Source organism: Apostichopus japonicus, chromosome 4, assembly GCF_037975245.1.
Source record: "Apostichopus japonicus isolate 1M-3 chromosome 4, ASM3797524v1, whole genome shotgun sequence".
In the NCBI taxonomy this organism is placed as follows: Eukaryota; Metazoa; Echinodermata; class Holothuroidea; order Aspidochirotida; family Stichopodidae; genus Apostichopus; species Apostichopus japonicus.
Genome location: NC_092564.1, coordinates 8,935,968 through 8,951,727, shown reverse-complemented (window position 1 = coordinate 8,951,727; position 15,760 = coordinate 8,935,968). Strand labels below are relative to the sequence as shown.

General features: G+C 42.4%; 1 protein-coding gene across 1 annotated transcript in view; it reads left to right on the top strand.

The window, feature by feature from the left end:
* Window positions 1-15,760, top strand: part of LOC139967105 (uncharacterized) — a 60,715-nt gene that overhangs the window by 19,303 nt on the left and 25,652 nt on the right. Inside the window, exons 21-29 of the mRNA XM_071970826.1 lie at window positions 560-628; window positions 1,352-5,794; window positions 5,876-6,367; window positions 6,422-6,478; window positions 6,872-7,013; window positions 8,025-13,799; window positions 14,116-14,238; window positions 14,931-15,053; window positions 15,501-15,677. Coding sequence (XP_071826927.1) covers window positions 560-628; window positions 1,352-5,794; window positions 5,876-6,367; window positions 6,422-6,478; window positions 6,872-7,013; window positions 8,025-13,799; window positions 14,116-14,238; window positions 14,931-15,053; window positions 15,501-15,677 — 11,401 coding nt within the window. The remainder of the gene's footprint in view (window positions 1-559; window positions 629-1,351; window positions 5,795-5,875; window positions 6,368-6,421; window positions 6,479-6,871; window positions 7,014-8,024; window positions 13,800-14,115; window positions 14,239-14,930; window positions 15,054-15,500; window positions 15,678-15,760) is intronic.

Here is a 15,760-nt window from a genome sequence, read left to right as displayed (position 1 = left end):
AACGACTTCATCTGTTGAGACCACAGAAGGTAAAACTAGTTCCGAGACGACGACCAGGACGACAGAACCTTTCTCCACATCTTTCAGCACGGAGAAAGTAACAAGTAATACTCCAGAAGCTTCAACTATAATTACAACAAAGTCTGAAACTAGCACAGAGGTTACAAGCCAGCAATCATCTAGCATTGCCAGCACAGAGTCTGCAACCTCACAGCCATTGACAACTGAGTTAGAAACCACAGATGAGATTACATCTCCACTCAGTACGACCACACAGTCCGTTGATGTCACAAGAGAGACTTCGACAGGTTCTGAAAGTACAGTATCAACCTCCACCTCTGTAGATACTAGTATGTATTCCACAACTTCTTCAGAGACCACTTCCGAAGAGGAGAGTACCACACCATATCAGACAACAATAGAAACTACTGAGAGTGGAACTTCTTTGGAAACGACTTCATCTGTTGAGACCACAGAAGGTAAAACTAGTTCCGAGACGACGACCAGGACGACAGAACCTTTCTCCACATCTTTCAGCACGGAGAAAGTAACAAGTAATACTCCAGAAGCTTCAACTATAATTACAACAAAGTCTGAAACTAGCACAGAGGTTACAAGCCAGCAATCATCTAGCATTGCCAGCACAGAGTCTGCAACCTCACAGCCATTGACAACTGAGTTAGAAACCACAGATGAGATTACATCTCCACTCAGTACGACCACACAGTCCGTTGATGTCACAAGAGAGACTTCGACAGGTTCTGAAAGTACAGTATCAACCTCCACCTCTGTAGATACTAGTATGTATTCCACAACTTCTTCAGAGACCACTTCCGAAGAGGAGAGTACCACACCATATCAGACAACAATAGAAACTACTGAGAGTGGAACTTCTTTGGAAACGACTTCATCTGTTGAGACCACAGAAGGTAAAACTAGTTCCGAGACGACGACCAGGACGACAGAACCTTTCTCCACATCTTTCAGCACGGAGAAAGTAACAAGTAATACTCCAGAAGCTTCAACTATAATTACAACAAAGTCTGAAACTAGCACAGAGGTTACAAGCCAGCAATCATCTAGCATTGCCAGCACAGAGTCTGCAACCTCACAGCCATTGACAACTGAGTTAGAAACCACAGATGAGATTACATCTCCACTCAGTACGACCACACAGTCCGTTGATGTCACAAGAGAGACTTCGACAGGTTCTGAAAGTACAGTATCAACCTCCACCTCTGTAGATACTAGTATGTATTCCACAACTTCTTCAGAGACCACTTCCGAAGAGGAGAGTACCACACCATATCAGACAACAATAGAAACTACTGAGAGTGGAACTTCTTTGGAAACGACTTCATCTGTTGAGACCACAGAAGGTAAAACTAGTTCCGAGACGACGACCAGGACGACAGAACCTTTCTCGACATCTTTCAGCACGGAGAAAGTAACAAGTAATACTCCAGAAGCTTCAACTATAATTACAACAAAGTCTGAAACTAGCACAGAGGTTACAAGCCAGCAATCATCTAGCATTGCCAGCACAGAGTCTGCAACCTCACAGCCATTGACAACTGAGTTAGAAACCACAGATGAGATTACATCTCCACTCAGTACGACCACACAGTCCGTTGATGTCACAAGAGAGAGTTCGACAGGTTCTGAAAGTACAGTATCAACCTCCACCTCTGTAGATACTAGTATGTATTCCACAACTTCTTCAGAGACCACTTCCGAAGAGGAGAGTACCACACCATATCAGACAACAATAGAAACTACTGAGAGTGGAACTTCTTTGGAAACGACTTCATCTGTTGAGACCACAGAAGGTAAAACTAGTTCCGAGACGACGACCAGTACGACAGAACCTTTCTCGACATCTTTCAGCACGGAGAAAGTAACAAGTAATACTCCAGAAGCTTCAACTATAATTACAACAAAGTCTGAAACTAGCACAGAGGCTACAAGCCAGCAATCATCTAGCATTGCCAGCACAGAGTCTGCAACCTCACAGCCATTGACAACTGAGTTAGAAACCACAGATGAGATTACATCTCCACTCAGTACGACCACACAGTCCGTTGATGTCACAAGAGAGACTTCGACAGGTTCTGAAAGTACAGTATCAACCTCCACCTCTGTAGATACTAGTATGTATTCCACAACTTCTTCAGAGACCACTTCCGAAGAGGAGAGTACCACACCATATCAGACAACAATAGAAACTACTGAGAGTGGAACTTCTTTGGAAACGACTTCATCTGTTGAGACCACAGAAGGTAAAACTAGTTCCGAGACGACGACCAGTACGACAGAACCTTTCTCGACATCTTTCAGCACGGAGAAAGTAACAAGTAATACTCCAGAAGCTTCAACTATAATTACAACAAAGTCTGAAACTAGCACAGAGGTTACAAGCCAGCAATCATCTAGCATTGCCAGCACAGAGTCTGCAACCTCACAGCCATTGACAACTGAGTTAGAAACCACAGATGAGATTACATCTCCACTCAGTACGACCACACAGTCCGTTGATGTCACAAGAGAGACTTCGACAGGTTCTGAAAGTACAGTATCAACCTCCACCTCTGTAGATACTAGTATGTATTCCACAACTTCTTCAGAGACCACTTCCGAAGAGGAGAGTACCACACCATATCAGACAACAATAGAAACTACTGAGAGTGGAACTTCTTTGGAAACGACTTCATCTGTTGAGACCACAGAAGGTAAAACTAGTTCCGAGACGACGACCAGGACGACAGAACCTTTCTCCACATCTTTCAGCACGGAGAAAGTAACAAGTAATACTCCAGAAGCTTCAACTATAATTACAACAAAGTCTGAAACTAGCACAGAGGTTACAAGCCAGCAATCATCTAGCATTGCCAGCACAGAGTCTGCAACCTCACAGCCATTGACAACTGAGTTAGAAACCACAGATGAGATTACATCTCCAATCAGTACGACCACACAGTCCGTTGATGTCACAAGAGAGAGTTCGACAGGTTCTGAAAGTACAGTATCAACCTCCACTTCTGTAGATACTAGTATGTATTCCACAACTTCTTCAGAGACCACTTCCGAAGAGGAGAATACCACTCCATATCAGACAACAATAGAAACTACTGAGAGTAGAACTTCTTTGGAAACGACTTCATCTGTTGAGACCACAGAAGGTAAAACTAGTTCCGGGACGACGACCAGTACGACAGAACCTTTCTCGACATCTTTCAGCACGCAGAAAGTAACAAGTAATACTCCAGAAGCTTCAACTATAATTACAACAAAGTCTGAAACTAGCACAGAGGTTACAAGCCAGCAATCATCTAGCATTGCCAGCACAGAGTCTGCAACCTCACAGCCATTGAAAACTGAGTTAGAAACCACAGATGAGAATACATCTCCACTCAGTACGACCACACAGTCCGTTGATGTCACAAGAGAGAGTTCGACAGGTTCTGAAAGTACAGTATCAACCTCCACTTCTGTAGATACTAGTATGTATTCCACAACTTCTTCAGAGACCACTTCCGAAGAGGAGAGTACCACACCATATCAGACAACATTAGAAACTACTGAGAGTGGAACTTCTTTGGAAACGACTTCATCTGTTGAGACCACAGAAGGTAAAACTAGTTCCGAGACGACGACCAGGACGACAGAACCTTTCTCCACATCTTTCAGCACGCAGAAAGTAACAAGTAATACTCCAGAAGCTTCAACTATAATTACAACAAAGTCTGAAACTAGCACAGAGGTTACAAGCCAGCAATCATCTAGCATTGCCAGCACAGAGTCTGCAACCTCACAGCCATTGACAACTGAGTTAGAAACCACAGATGAGATTACATCTCCACTCAGTACGACCACACAGTCCGTTGATGTCACAAGAGAGAGTTCGACAGGTTCTGAAAGTACAGTATCAACCTCCACTTCTGTAGATACTAGTATGTATTCCACAACTTCTTCAGAGACCACTTCCGAAGAGGAGAGTACCACACCATATCAGACAACAATAGAAACTACTGAGAGTGGAACTTCTTTGGAAACGACTTCATCTGTTGAGACCACAGAAGGTAAAACTAGTTCCGAGACGACGACCAGGACGACAGAACCTTTCTCCACATCTTTCAGCACGCAGAAAGTAACAAGTAATACTCCAGAAGCTTCAACTATAATTACAACAAAGTCTGAAACTAGCACAGAGGTTACAAGCCAGCAATCATCTAGCATTGCCAGCACAGAGTCTGCAACCTCACAGCCATTGACAACTGAGTTAGAAACCACAGATGAGATTACATCTCCACTCAGTACGACCACACAGTCCGTTGATGTCACAAGAGAGAGTTCGACAGGTTCTGAAAGTACAGTATCAACCTCCACTTCTGTAGATACTAGTATGTATTCCACAACTTCTTCAGAGACCACTTCCGAAGAGGAGAGTACCACACCATATCAGACAACATTAGAAACTACTGAGAGTGGAACTTCTTTGGAAACGACTTCATCTGTTGAGACCACAGAAGGTAAAACTAGTTCCGAGACGACGACCAGGACGACAGAACCTTTCTCGACATCTTTCAGCACGCAGAAAGTAACAAGTAATACTCCAGAAGCTTCAACTATAATTACAACAAAGTCTGAAACTAGCACAGAGGTTACAAGCCAGCAATCATCTAGCATTGCCAGCACAGAGTCTGCAACCTCACAGCCATTGACAACTGAGTTAGAAACCACAGATGAGATTACATCTCCACTCAGTACGACCACACAGTCCGTTGATGTCACAAGAGAGAGTTCGACAGGTTCTGAAAGTACAGTATCAACCTCCACTTCTGTAGATACTAGTATGTATTCCACAACTTCTTCAGAGACCACTTCCGAAGAGGAGAGTACCACACCATATCAGACAACAATAGAAACTACTGAGAGTGGAACTTCTTTGGAAACGACTTCATCTGTTGAGACCACAGAAGGTAAAACTAGTTCCGAGACGACGACCAGGACGACAGAACCTTTCTCCACATCTTTCAGCACGGAGAAAGTAACAAGTAATACTCCAGAAGCTTCAACTATAATTACAACAAAGTCTGAAACTAGCAAAGAGGTTACAAGCCAGCAATCATCTAGCATTGCCAGCACAGAGTCTGCAACCTCACAGCCATTGACAACTGAGTTAGAAACCACAGATGAGATTACATCTCCACTCAGTACGACCACACAGTCCGTTGATGTCACAAGAGAGAGTTCGACAGGTTCTGAAAGTACAGTATCAACCTCCACCTCTGTAGATACTAGTATGTATTCCACAACTTCTTCAGAGACCACTTCCGAAGAGGAGAGTACCACACCATATCAGACAACAATAGAAACTACTGAGAGTGGAACTTCTTTGGAAACGACTTCATCTGTTGAGACCACAGAAGGTAAAACTAGTTCCGAGACGACGACCAGTACGACAGAACCTTTCTCGACATCTTTCAGCACGGAGAAAGTAACAAGTAATACTCCAGAAGCTTCAACTATAATTACAACAAAGTCTGAAACTAGCACAGAGGCTACAAGCCAGCAATCATCTAGCATTGCCAGCACAGAGTCTGCAACCTCACAGCCATTGACAACTGAGTTAGAAACCACAGATGAGATTACATCTCCACTCAGTACGACCACACAGTCCGTTGATGTCACAAGAGAGACTTCGACAGGTTCTGAAAGTACAGTATCAACCTCCACCTCTGTAGATACTAGTATGTATTCCACAACTTCTTCAGAGACCACTTCCGAAGAGGAGAGTACCACACCATATCAGACAACAATAGAAACTACTGAGAATGGAACTTCTTTGGAAACGACTTCATCTGTTGAGACCACAGAAGGTAAAACTAGTTCCGAGACGACGACCAGTACGACAGAACCTTTCTCGACATCTTTCAGCACGGAGAAAGTAACAAGTAATACTCCAGAAGCTTCAACTATAATTACAACAAAGTCTGAAACTAGCACAGAGGTTACAAGCCAGCAATCATCTAGCATTGCCAGCACAGAGTCTGCAACCTCACAGCCATTGACAACTGAGTTAGAAACCACAGATGAGATTACATCTCCACTCAGTACGACCACACAGTCCGTTGATGTCACAAGAGAGAGTTCGACAGGTTCTGAAAGTACAGTATCAACCTCCACCTCTGTAGATACTAGTATGTATTCCACAACTTCTTCAGAGACCACTTCCGAAGAGGAGAGTACCACACCATATCAGACAACAATAGAAACTACTGAGAGTGGAACTTCTTTGGAAACGACTTCATCTGTTGAGACCACAGAAGGTAAAACTAGTTCCGAGACGACGACCAGGACGACAGAACCTTTCTCCACATCTTTCAGCACGGAGAAAGTAACAAGTAATACTCCAGAAGCTTCAACTATAATTACAACAAAGTCTGAAACTAGCACAGAGGTTACAAGCCAGCAATCATCTAGCATTGCCAGCACAGAGTCTGCAACCTCACAGCCATTGACAACTGAGTTAGAAACCACAGATGAGATTACATCTCCACTCAGTACGACCACACAGTCCGTTGATGTCACAAGAGAGACTTCGACAGGTTCTGAAAGTACAGTATCAACCTCCACCTCTGTAGATACTAGTATGTATTCCACAACTTCTTCAGAGACCACTTCCGAAGAGGAGAGTACCACACCATATCAGACAACAATAGAAACTACTGAGAGTGGAACTTCTTTGGAAACGACTTCATCTGTTGAGACCACAGAAGGTAAAACTAGTTCCGAGACGACGACCAGGACGACAGAACCTTTCTCCACATCTTTCAGCACGGAGAAAGTAACAAGTAATACTCCAGAAGCTTCAACTATAATTACAACAAAGTCTGAAACTAGCACAGAGGTTACAAGCCAGCAATCATCTAGCATTGCCAGCACAGAGTCTGCAACCTCACAGCCATTGACAACTGAGTTAGAAACCACAGATGAGATTACATCTCCACTCAGTACGACCACACAGTCCGTTGATGTCACAAGAGAGACTTCGACAGGTTCTGAAAGTACAGTATCAACCTCCACCTCTGTAGATACTAGTATGTATTCCACAACTTCTTCAGAGACCACTTCCGAAGAGGAGAGTACCACACCATATCAGACAACAATAGAAACTACTGAGAGTGGAACTTCTTTGGAAACGACTTCATCTGTTGAGACCACAGAAGGTAAAACTAGTTCCGAGACGACGACCAGGACGACAGAACCTTTCTCCACATCTTTCAGCACGGAGAAAGTAACAAGTAATACTCCAGAAGCTTCAACTATAATTACAACAAAGTCTGAAACTAGCACAGAGGTTACAAGCCAGCAATCATCTAGCATTGCCAGCACAGAGTCTGCAACCTCACAGCCATTGACAACTGAGTTAGAAACCACAGATGAGATTACATCTCCACTCAGTACGACCACACAGTCCGTTGATGTCACAAGAGAGAGTTCGACAGGTTCTGAAAGTACAGTATCAACCTCCACCTCTGTAGATACTAGTATGTATTCCACAACTTCTTCAGAGACCACTTCCGAAGAGGAGAGTACCACACCATATCAGACAACAATAGAAACTACTGAGAGTGGAACTTCTTTGGAAACGACTTCATCTGTTGAGACCACAGAAGGTAAAACTAGTTCCGAGACGACGACCAGGACGACAGAACCTTTCTCCACATCTTTCAGCACGGAGAAAGTAACAAGTAATACTCCAGAAGCTTCAACTATAATTACAACAAAGTCTGAAACTAGCACAGAGGTTACAAGCCAGCAATCATCTAGCATTGCCAGCACAGAGTCTGCAACCTCACAGCCATTGACAACTGAGTTAGAAACCACAGATGAGATTACATCTCCACTCAGTACGACCACACAGTCCGTTGATGTCACAAGAGAGACTTCGACAGGTTCTGAAAGTACAGTATCAACCTCCACCTCTGTAGATACTAGTATGTATTCCACAACTTCTTCAGAGACCACTTCCGAAGAGGAGAGTACCACACCATATCAGACAACAATAGAAACTACTGAGAGTGGAACTTCTTTGGAAACGACTTCATCTGTTGAGACCACAGAAGGTAAAACTAGTTCCGAGACGACGACCAGGACGACAGAACCTTTCTCCACATCTTTCAGCACGGAGAAAGTAACAAGTAATACTCCAGAAGCTTCAACTATAATTACAACAAAGTCTGAAACTAGCACAGAGGTTACAAGCCAGCAATCATCTAGCATTGCCAGCACAGAGTCTGCAACCTCACAGCCATTGACAACTGAGTTAGAAACCACAGATGAGATTACATCTCCACTCAGTACGACCACACAGTCCGTTGATGTCACAAGAGAGAGTTCGACAGGTTCTGAAAGTACAGTATCAACCTCCACTTCTGTAGATACTAGTATGTATTCCACAACTTCTTCAGAGACCACTTCCGAAGAGGAGAGTACCACTCCATATCAGACAACAATAGAAACTACTGAGAGTGGAACTGCTTTGGAAACGACTTCATCTGTTGAGACCACAGAAGGTAAAACTGGTTCCGAGACGACGACCAGGACGACAGAACCTTTCTCGACATCTTTCAGCACGCAGAAAGTAACAAGTAATACTCCAGAAGCTTCAACTATAATTACAACAAAGTCTGAAACTAGCACAGAGGTTACAAGCCAGCAATCATCTAGCATTGCCAGCACAGAGTCTGCAACCTCACAGCCATTGACAACTGAGTTAGAAACCACAGATGAGATTACATCTCCACTCAGTACGACCACACAGTCGGTTGATGTCACAAGAGAGAGTTCGACAGGTTCTGAAAGTACAGTATCAACCTCCACTTCTGTAGATACTAGTATGTATTCCACAACTTCTTCAGAGACCACTTCCGAAGAGGAGGGTACCACACCATATCAGACAACAATAGAAACTACTGAGAGTGGAACTTCTTTGGAAACGACTTCATCTGTTGAGACCACAGAAGGTAAAACTAGTTCCGAGACGACGACCAGGACGACAGAACCTTTCTCGACATCTTTCAGCACGGAGAAAGTAACAAGTAATACTCCAGAAGCTTCAACTATAATTACAACAAAGTCTGAAACTAGCACAGAGGTTACAAGCCAGCAATCATCTAGCATTGCCAGCACAGAGTCTGCAACCTCACAGCCATTGACAACTGAGTTAGAAACCACAGATGAGATTACATCTCCACTCAGTACGACCACACAGTCCGTTGATGTCACAAGAGAGAGTTCGACAGGTTCTGAAAGTACAGTATCAACCTCCACTTCTGTAGATACTAGTATGTATTCCACAACTTCTTCAGAGACCACTTCCGAAGAGGAGAGTACCACACCATATCAGACAACATTAGAAACTACTGAGAGTGGAACTTCTTTGGAAACGACTTCATCTGTTGAGACCACAGAAGGTAAAACTAGTTCCGAGACGACGACCAGGACGACAGAACCTTTCTCGACATCTTTCAGCACGCAGAAAGTAACAAGTAATACTCCAGAAGCTTCAACTATAATTACAACAAAGTCTGAAACTAGCACAGAGGTTACAAGCCAGCAATCATCTAGCATTGCCAGCACAGAGTCTGCAACCTCACAGCCATTGACAACTGAGTTAGAAACCACAGATGAGATTACATCTCCAATCAGTACGACCACACAGTCCGTTGATGTCACAAGAGAGAGTTCGACAGGTTCTGAAAGTACAGTATCAACCTCCACTTCTGTAGATACTAGTATGTATTCCACAACTTCTTCAGAGACCACTTCCGAAGAGGAGAATACCACTCCATATCAGACAACAATAGAAACTACTGAGAGTAGAACTTCTTTGGAAACGACTTCATCTGTTGAGACCACAGAAGGTAAAACTAGTTCCGGGACGACGACCAGTACGACAGAACCTTTCTCGACATCTTTCAGCACGCAGAAAGTAACAAGTAATACTCCAGAAGCTTCAACTATAATTACAACAAAGTCTGAAACTAGCACAGAGGTTACAAGCCAGCAATCATCTAGCATTGCCAGCACAGAGTCTGCAACCTCACAGCCATTGAAAACTGAGTTAGAAACCACAGATGAGAATACATCTCCACTCAGTACGACCACACAGTCCGTTGATGTCACAAGAGAGAGTTCGACAGGTTCTGAAAGTACAGTATCAACCTCCACTTCTGTAGATACTAGTATGTATTCCACAACTTCTTCAGAGACCACTTCCGAAGAGGAGAGTACCACACCATATCAGACAACATTAGAAACTACTGAGAGTGGAACTTCTTTGGAAACGACTTCATCTGTTGAGACCACAGAAGGTAAAACTAGTTCCGAGACGACGACCAGGACGACAGAACCTTTCTCGACATCTTTCAGCACGCAGAAAGTAACAAGTAATACTCCAGAAGCTTCAACTATAATTACAACAAAGTCTGAAACTAGCACAGAGGTTACAAGCCAGCAATCATCTAGCATTGCCAGCACAGAGTCTGCAACCTCACAGCCATTGACAACTGAGTTAGAAACCACAGATGAGATTACATCTCCACTCAGTACGACCACACAGTCCGTTGATGTCACAAGAGAGAGTTCGACAGGTTCTGAAAGTACAGTATCAACCTCCACTTCTGTAGATACTAGTATGTATTCCACAACTTCTTCAGAGACCACTTCCGAAGAGGAGAGTACCACACCATATCAGACAACAATAGAAACTACTGAGAGTGGAACTTCTTTGGAAACGACTTCATCTGTTGAGACCACAGAAGGTAAAACTAGTTCCGAGACGACGACCAGGACGACAGAACCTTTCTCGACATCTTTCAGCACGCAGAAAGTAACAAGTAATACTCCAGAAGCTTCAACTATAATTACAACAAAGTCTGAAACTAGCACAGAGGTTACAAGCCAGCAATCATCTAGCATTGCCAGCACAGAGTCTGCAACCTCACAGCCATTGACAACTGAGTTAGAAACCACAGATGAGATTACATCTCCACTCAGTACGACCACACAGTCCGTTGATGTCACAAGAGAGAGTTCGACAGGTTCTGAAAGTACAGTATCAACCTCCACTTCTGTAGATACTAGTATGTATTCCACAACTTCTTCAGAGACCACTTCCGAAGAGGAGAGTACCACACCATATCAGACAACATTAGAAACTACTGAGAGTGGAACTTCTTTGGAAACGACTTCATCTGTTGAGACCACAGAAGGTAAAACTAGTTCCGAGACGACGACCAGGACGACAGAACCTTTCTCGACATCTTTCAGCACGCAGAAAGTAACAAGTAATACTCCAGAAGCTTCAACTATAATTACAACAAAGTCTGAAACTAGCACAGAGGTTACAAGCCAGCAATCATCTAGCATTGCCAGCACAGAGTCTGCAACCTCACAGCCATTGACAACTGAGTTAGAAACCACAGATGAGATTACATCTCCACTCAGTACGACCACACAGTCCGTTGATGTCACAAGAGAGAGTTCGACAGGTTCTGAAAGTACAGTATCAACCTCCACTTCTGTAGATACTAGTATGTATTCCACAACTTCTTCAGAGACCACTTCCGAAGAGGAGAGTACCACACCATATCAGACAACAATAGAAACTACTGAGAGTGGAACTTCTTTGGAAACGACTTCATCTGTTGAGACCACAGAAGGTAAAACTAGTTCCGAGACGACGACCAGGACGACAGAACCTTTCTCGACATCTTTCAGCACGGAGAAAGTAACAAGTAATACTCCAGAAGCTTCAACTATAATTACAACAAAGTCTGAAACTAGCAAAGAGGTTACAAGCCAGCAATCATCTAGCATTGCCAGCACAGAGTCTGCAACCTCACAGCCATTGACAACTGAGTTAGAAACCACAGATGAGATTACATCTCCACTCAGTACGACCACACAGTCCGTTGATGTCACAAGAGAGAGTTCGACAGGTTCTGAAAGTACAGTATCAACCTCCACTTCTGTAGATACTAGTATGTATTCCACAACTTCTTCAGAGACCACTTCCGAAGAGGAGAGTACCACACCATATCAGACAACAATAGAAACTACTGAGAGTGGAACTTCTTTGGAAACGACTTCATCTGTTGAGACCACAGAAGGTAAAACTAGTTCCGAGACGACGACCAGGACGACAGAACCTTTCTCGACATCTTTCAGCACGCAGAAAGTAACAAGTAATACTCCAGAAGCTTCAACTATAATTACAACAAAGTCTGAAACTAGCACAGAGGTTACAAGCCAGCAATCATCTAGCATTGCCAGCACAGAGTCTGCAACCTCACAGCCATTGACAACTGAGTTAGAAACCACAGATGAGATTACATCTCTTCTCAGTACAACTTCCCAGTCCATTGATGTTACAAGAGAGAGTTTGCCAGTTTCTGAAAGTACAGTATCAACCTCCACCTCTGTAGACACTACTATGTATTCTTCAGCGCCTTCAGAGACCACCTCAGAGGAAGTAAGTTCCACGTCCTATCAGACAACTAAAGACACAACAGAAAATTATAGTCAATTCACAGGTCAGCAATTTTCTAGTGTCGAAAGCACATATCCTACTAGTGTTCTATCGACAGACGAAACAGCACCTTCACGTGACACGACCACGCAGGCTATTGATGTGACAAACTTCACAGCAATATCGAATGTGCCCCTGGAATCATCAACTAGTCAAGGCTCTACTTCAGATGGTATAACAATGGCACCAGTGGTCAGTCGAATATCTTCCACCACTGAATTGTTTATTGGTAAAACAACAAAAGATGGAGTAACAGGTACCAATTTTGTAACATCTACTGACACGATATCCGTATCAGAGGAGACTTACACAGTGAAAGGTACAACCGTTGACTTAAGTACTGATGTTATCCCAAGAACTAATGTAATCAAGACAAAAAGTACGTCTGCATATCCGTTTAGTACTTTAGCGGCCTCAAACCAACCTTTTAATACTAGGTCTTCAACCAATGAAATTTCTTTGTTTACCACCACGAATGGATCACATAATACTTTAAGTAAAACAACCGATGTTACAGATTTATTCATCGAAACCACGCAGGAAACAGATATCATCTCTAACCCTGTCTCGGAAACGGTAAAAATTTCTTCGGCACCATATACAAACAGACATGTTACGACAGTGGAATACATGAATGGAACTACGAATGGAATTGAGGGTAAAACTACTCAACCTTTTGCTGGTACTACTGACGCACAACCCATCACTACATCGGATTATATGGTTGAAGTTACGAATACAGCAGTATTCACAACTAAGAGTGTAGTACCTAATACAAGTCAAACCCTCACTCCATCATCAGAGGACTATCTACGTAGGAGCACAGAGTCGCAGATAGCAACTACCAAGGTTTCTCCTGAATCTACGGCGGAGCAGATCCTAACAACAGTCAAATATGAAGTTCCGAAGTCTACCACTGACGATGGTTTAACAGTAGATGGCAAAACATCATCAACCACAGAGAATACTGCATTCACATCGAACAGACCTGTTGACGAGTCCACAAAAGAGTCTTCCTTGACGTCTGTTTCTAAAGCCACAGGCAGTCTCGGACTTTCCACCCGGGATGTAAGAATTACAGAAGAAGACCATTTTACCACAACTGTCTCTAATTTTGAAACAACAAAACTTGATACCAAATCTTCGACAGCCACTCCAGTTGTTGAGACTACAAGCATATCTACTATTCCTACTACTCCAGGTAATTCATTGTTGACTTCAAATTGGTTTCATGATCAAAAAAACTTGACAATGAAATTAATACTATATGAAGCTATTTTGAAGGTTTCTAAGTTGGAAAATTTTCCAGTTAAACAAGTATGAAGCTATTAGAGAAGTCACCAGTTCTTAAAAGATTTAGTATTTTAGTACTTCGTCGTTTATTGATTTCAAGTAAACAACTTTGTTTTTAAAACTGCATGACTTTCGTATTGTCATGTTGCGATGGTACATTTGATTTAGCTTTTAATTGCAATATTATTCATTGTGCTCAGAATATGTGTACATCTTTCCCTCAGTGATATGTCCTATTGGTCAAAGAGCCTGTCTGGACAACTTATGCATTCCCGAGTCCTACTTTTGCGACTTTTGGCCTTTTGACTGTTTCGATAATTATGACGAAAGTGTTGATGCTGGATGCCGTAAGTAAAATTGATTATATCTACTTATAGAACATACTTGACAACTTGACAGTTGCTAATCACAAAATTATCTTCATCCCCTGACATATCGTTCTTTCGGTCACATAACTAGGTCATGGAGAATCCACCATTTCCTTAAATGAAACTAGGGGTCCTTTCTGCGAGAAATTGTTAGATTTGTTAATTTGTAACGTGTACTTGATTAGCGTTGCGTGCTGTGTTTCTCTATCACTGTGGCATGAAGAAACCGTAATAATCAAAATAATGTATGCAGAATGTTTAAATAGTGTTTCCACGTTTCTAGTGACACTAGGAAGAAAACTTCACTCTTTTTTTTTCTATATGTGCATTAAATTCAATGGAATATAGTCAGAGTAACTGTGACCTTTGAGATAGATTCGTTTTCATAATCGTCAGTTATAATTACTTTTATGTAGCCATGGATATCAGTTTGCGGTCGCATTTGCGAATGGTTGCTATTGACAAAGAATAACTGCATGAACAGCAGTTTATTTGACACAAGCAAGTAACTGGCACATGTACACAACTGTTTGTGGGATTGTTGCAATGTTATGTAGTTATATAGTTGGCCGACATTCAAAAGTTATGTTAAGAAAGTATTAAAGGAAGTTTGAGATAGTTATATTATGACTCAATGATGTAGCAACATTTCATTTTACTGAACTTTTCAGCCGAATGCACTGACGATGAATATCGATGTCCCGAAGGATTGTGCATACCGAATGTGTGGGTTTGTGATGATTACCCATATGACTGTGCAAACAATTATGACGAATCAGAGACTCTATGTAACGGTGAGATTTTGCAATGAGTACCATTATATATAATTTCTGTATACAGATGATTGAAGTTAATGGGTAAGTAAGCATTACAGATCTCAGTATATATTCAATAAAACTATTTGGTTAGAAGTGATAATAGCTCCTGACTTAAAATGTGGGTATCAGATTCAACTCATGACAATGAATACGCGGATCAAAGGTGCTGTTGGGTGTACACAACCCATTTCAACCCTCAAAAACATGAAAAGTAGCATAACCTAAATATGCCTCAGAATGCACTAATTCCCCCCTCAGCCCAACATTGTTATCACATTCAACGACCCCACCATCCTTTCTTTGAATCCTGGGTTGGCTCTGAATACATCTATATGCTTGTTGCCGTACGATTCATTTTAACTGACCTTAGCTATGTAAATTTGTTTGCTAATTGGTATCTGAATTAATGTTTCTTCCTTGAAGGCACTTGTGCTAGTGTAATGCCTCCCGAAAATGGTTTCGAGAACGGCACCTTTAATTACCGATACCAAAGCGGCGATATAGCAAGCTACGCTTGTTTAACGGGTTACACACTTGTTGGGGAGTCTTCAATCACATGTGTAATGGGAAACTTTAGTGAGCCAGTTCCCTTCTGTTACGGTAAGTAACCTACATTTGTTTGTTGTTTTCTTTCGTTTCATTTGGCCGCATCCAATACATCCAATACGATATATAGATGTATT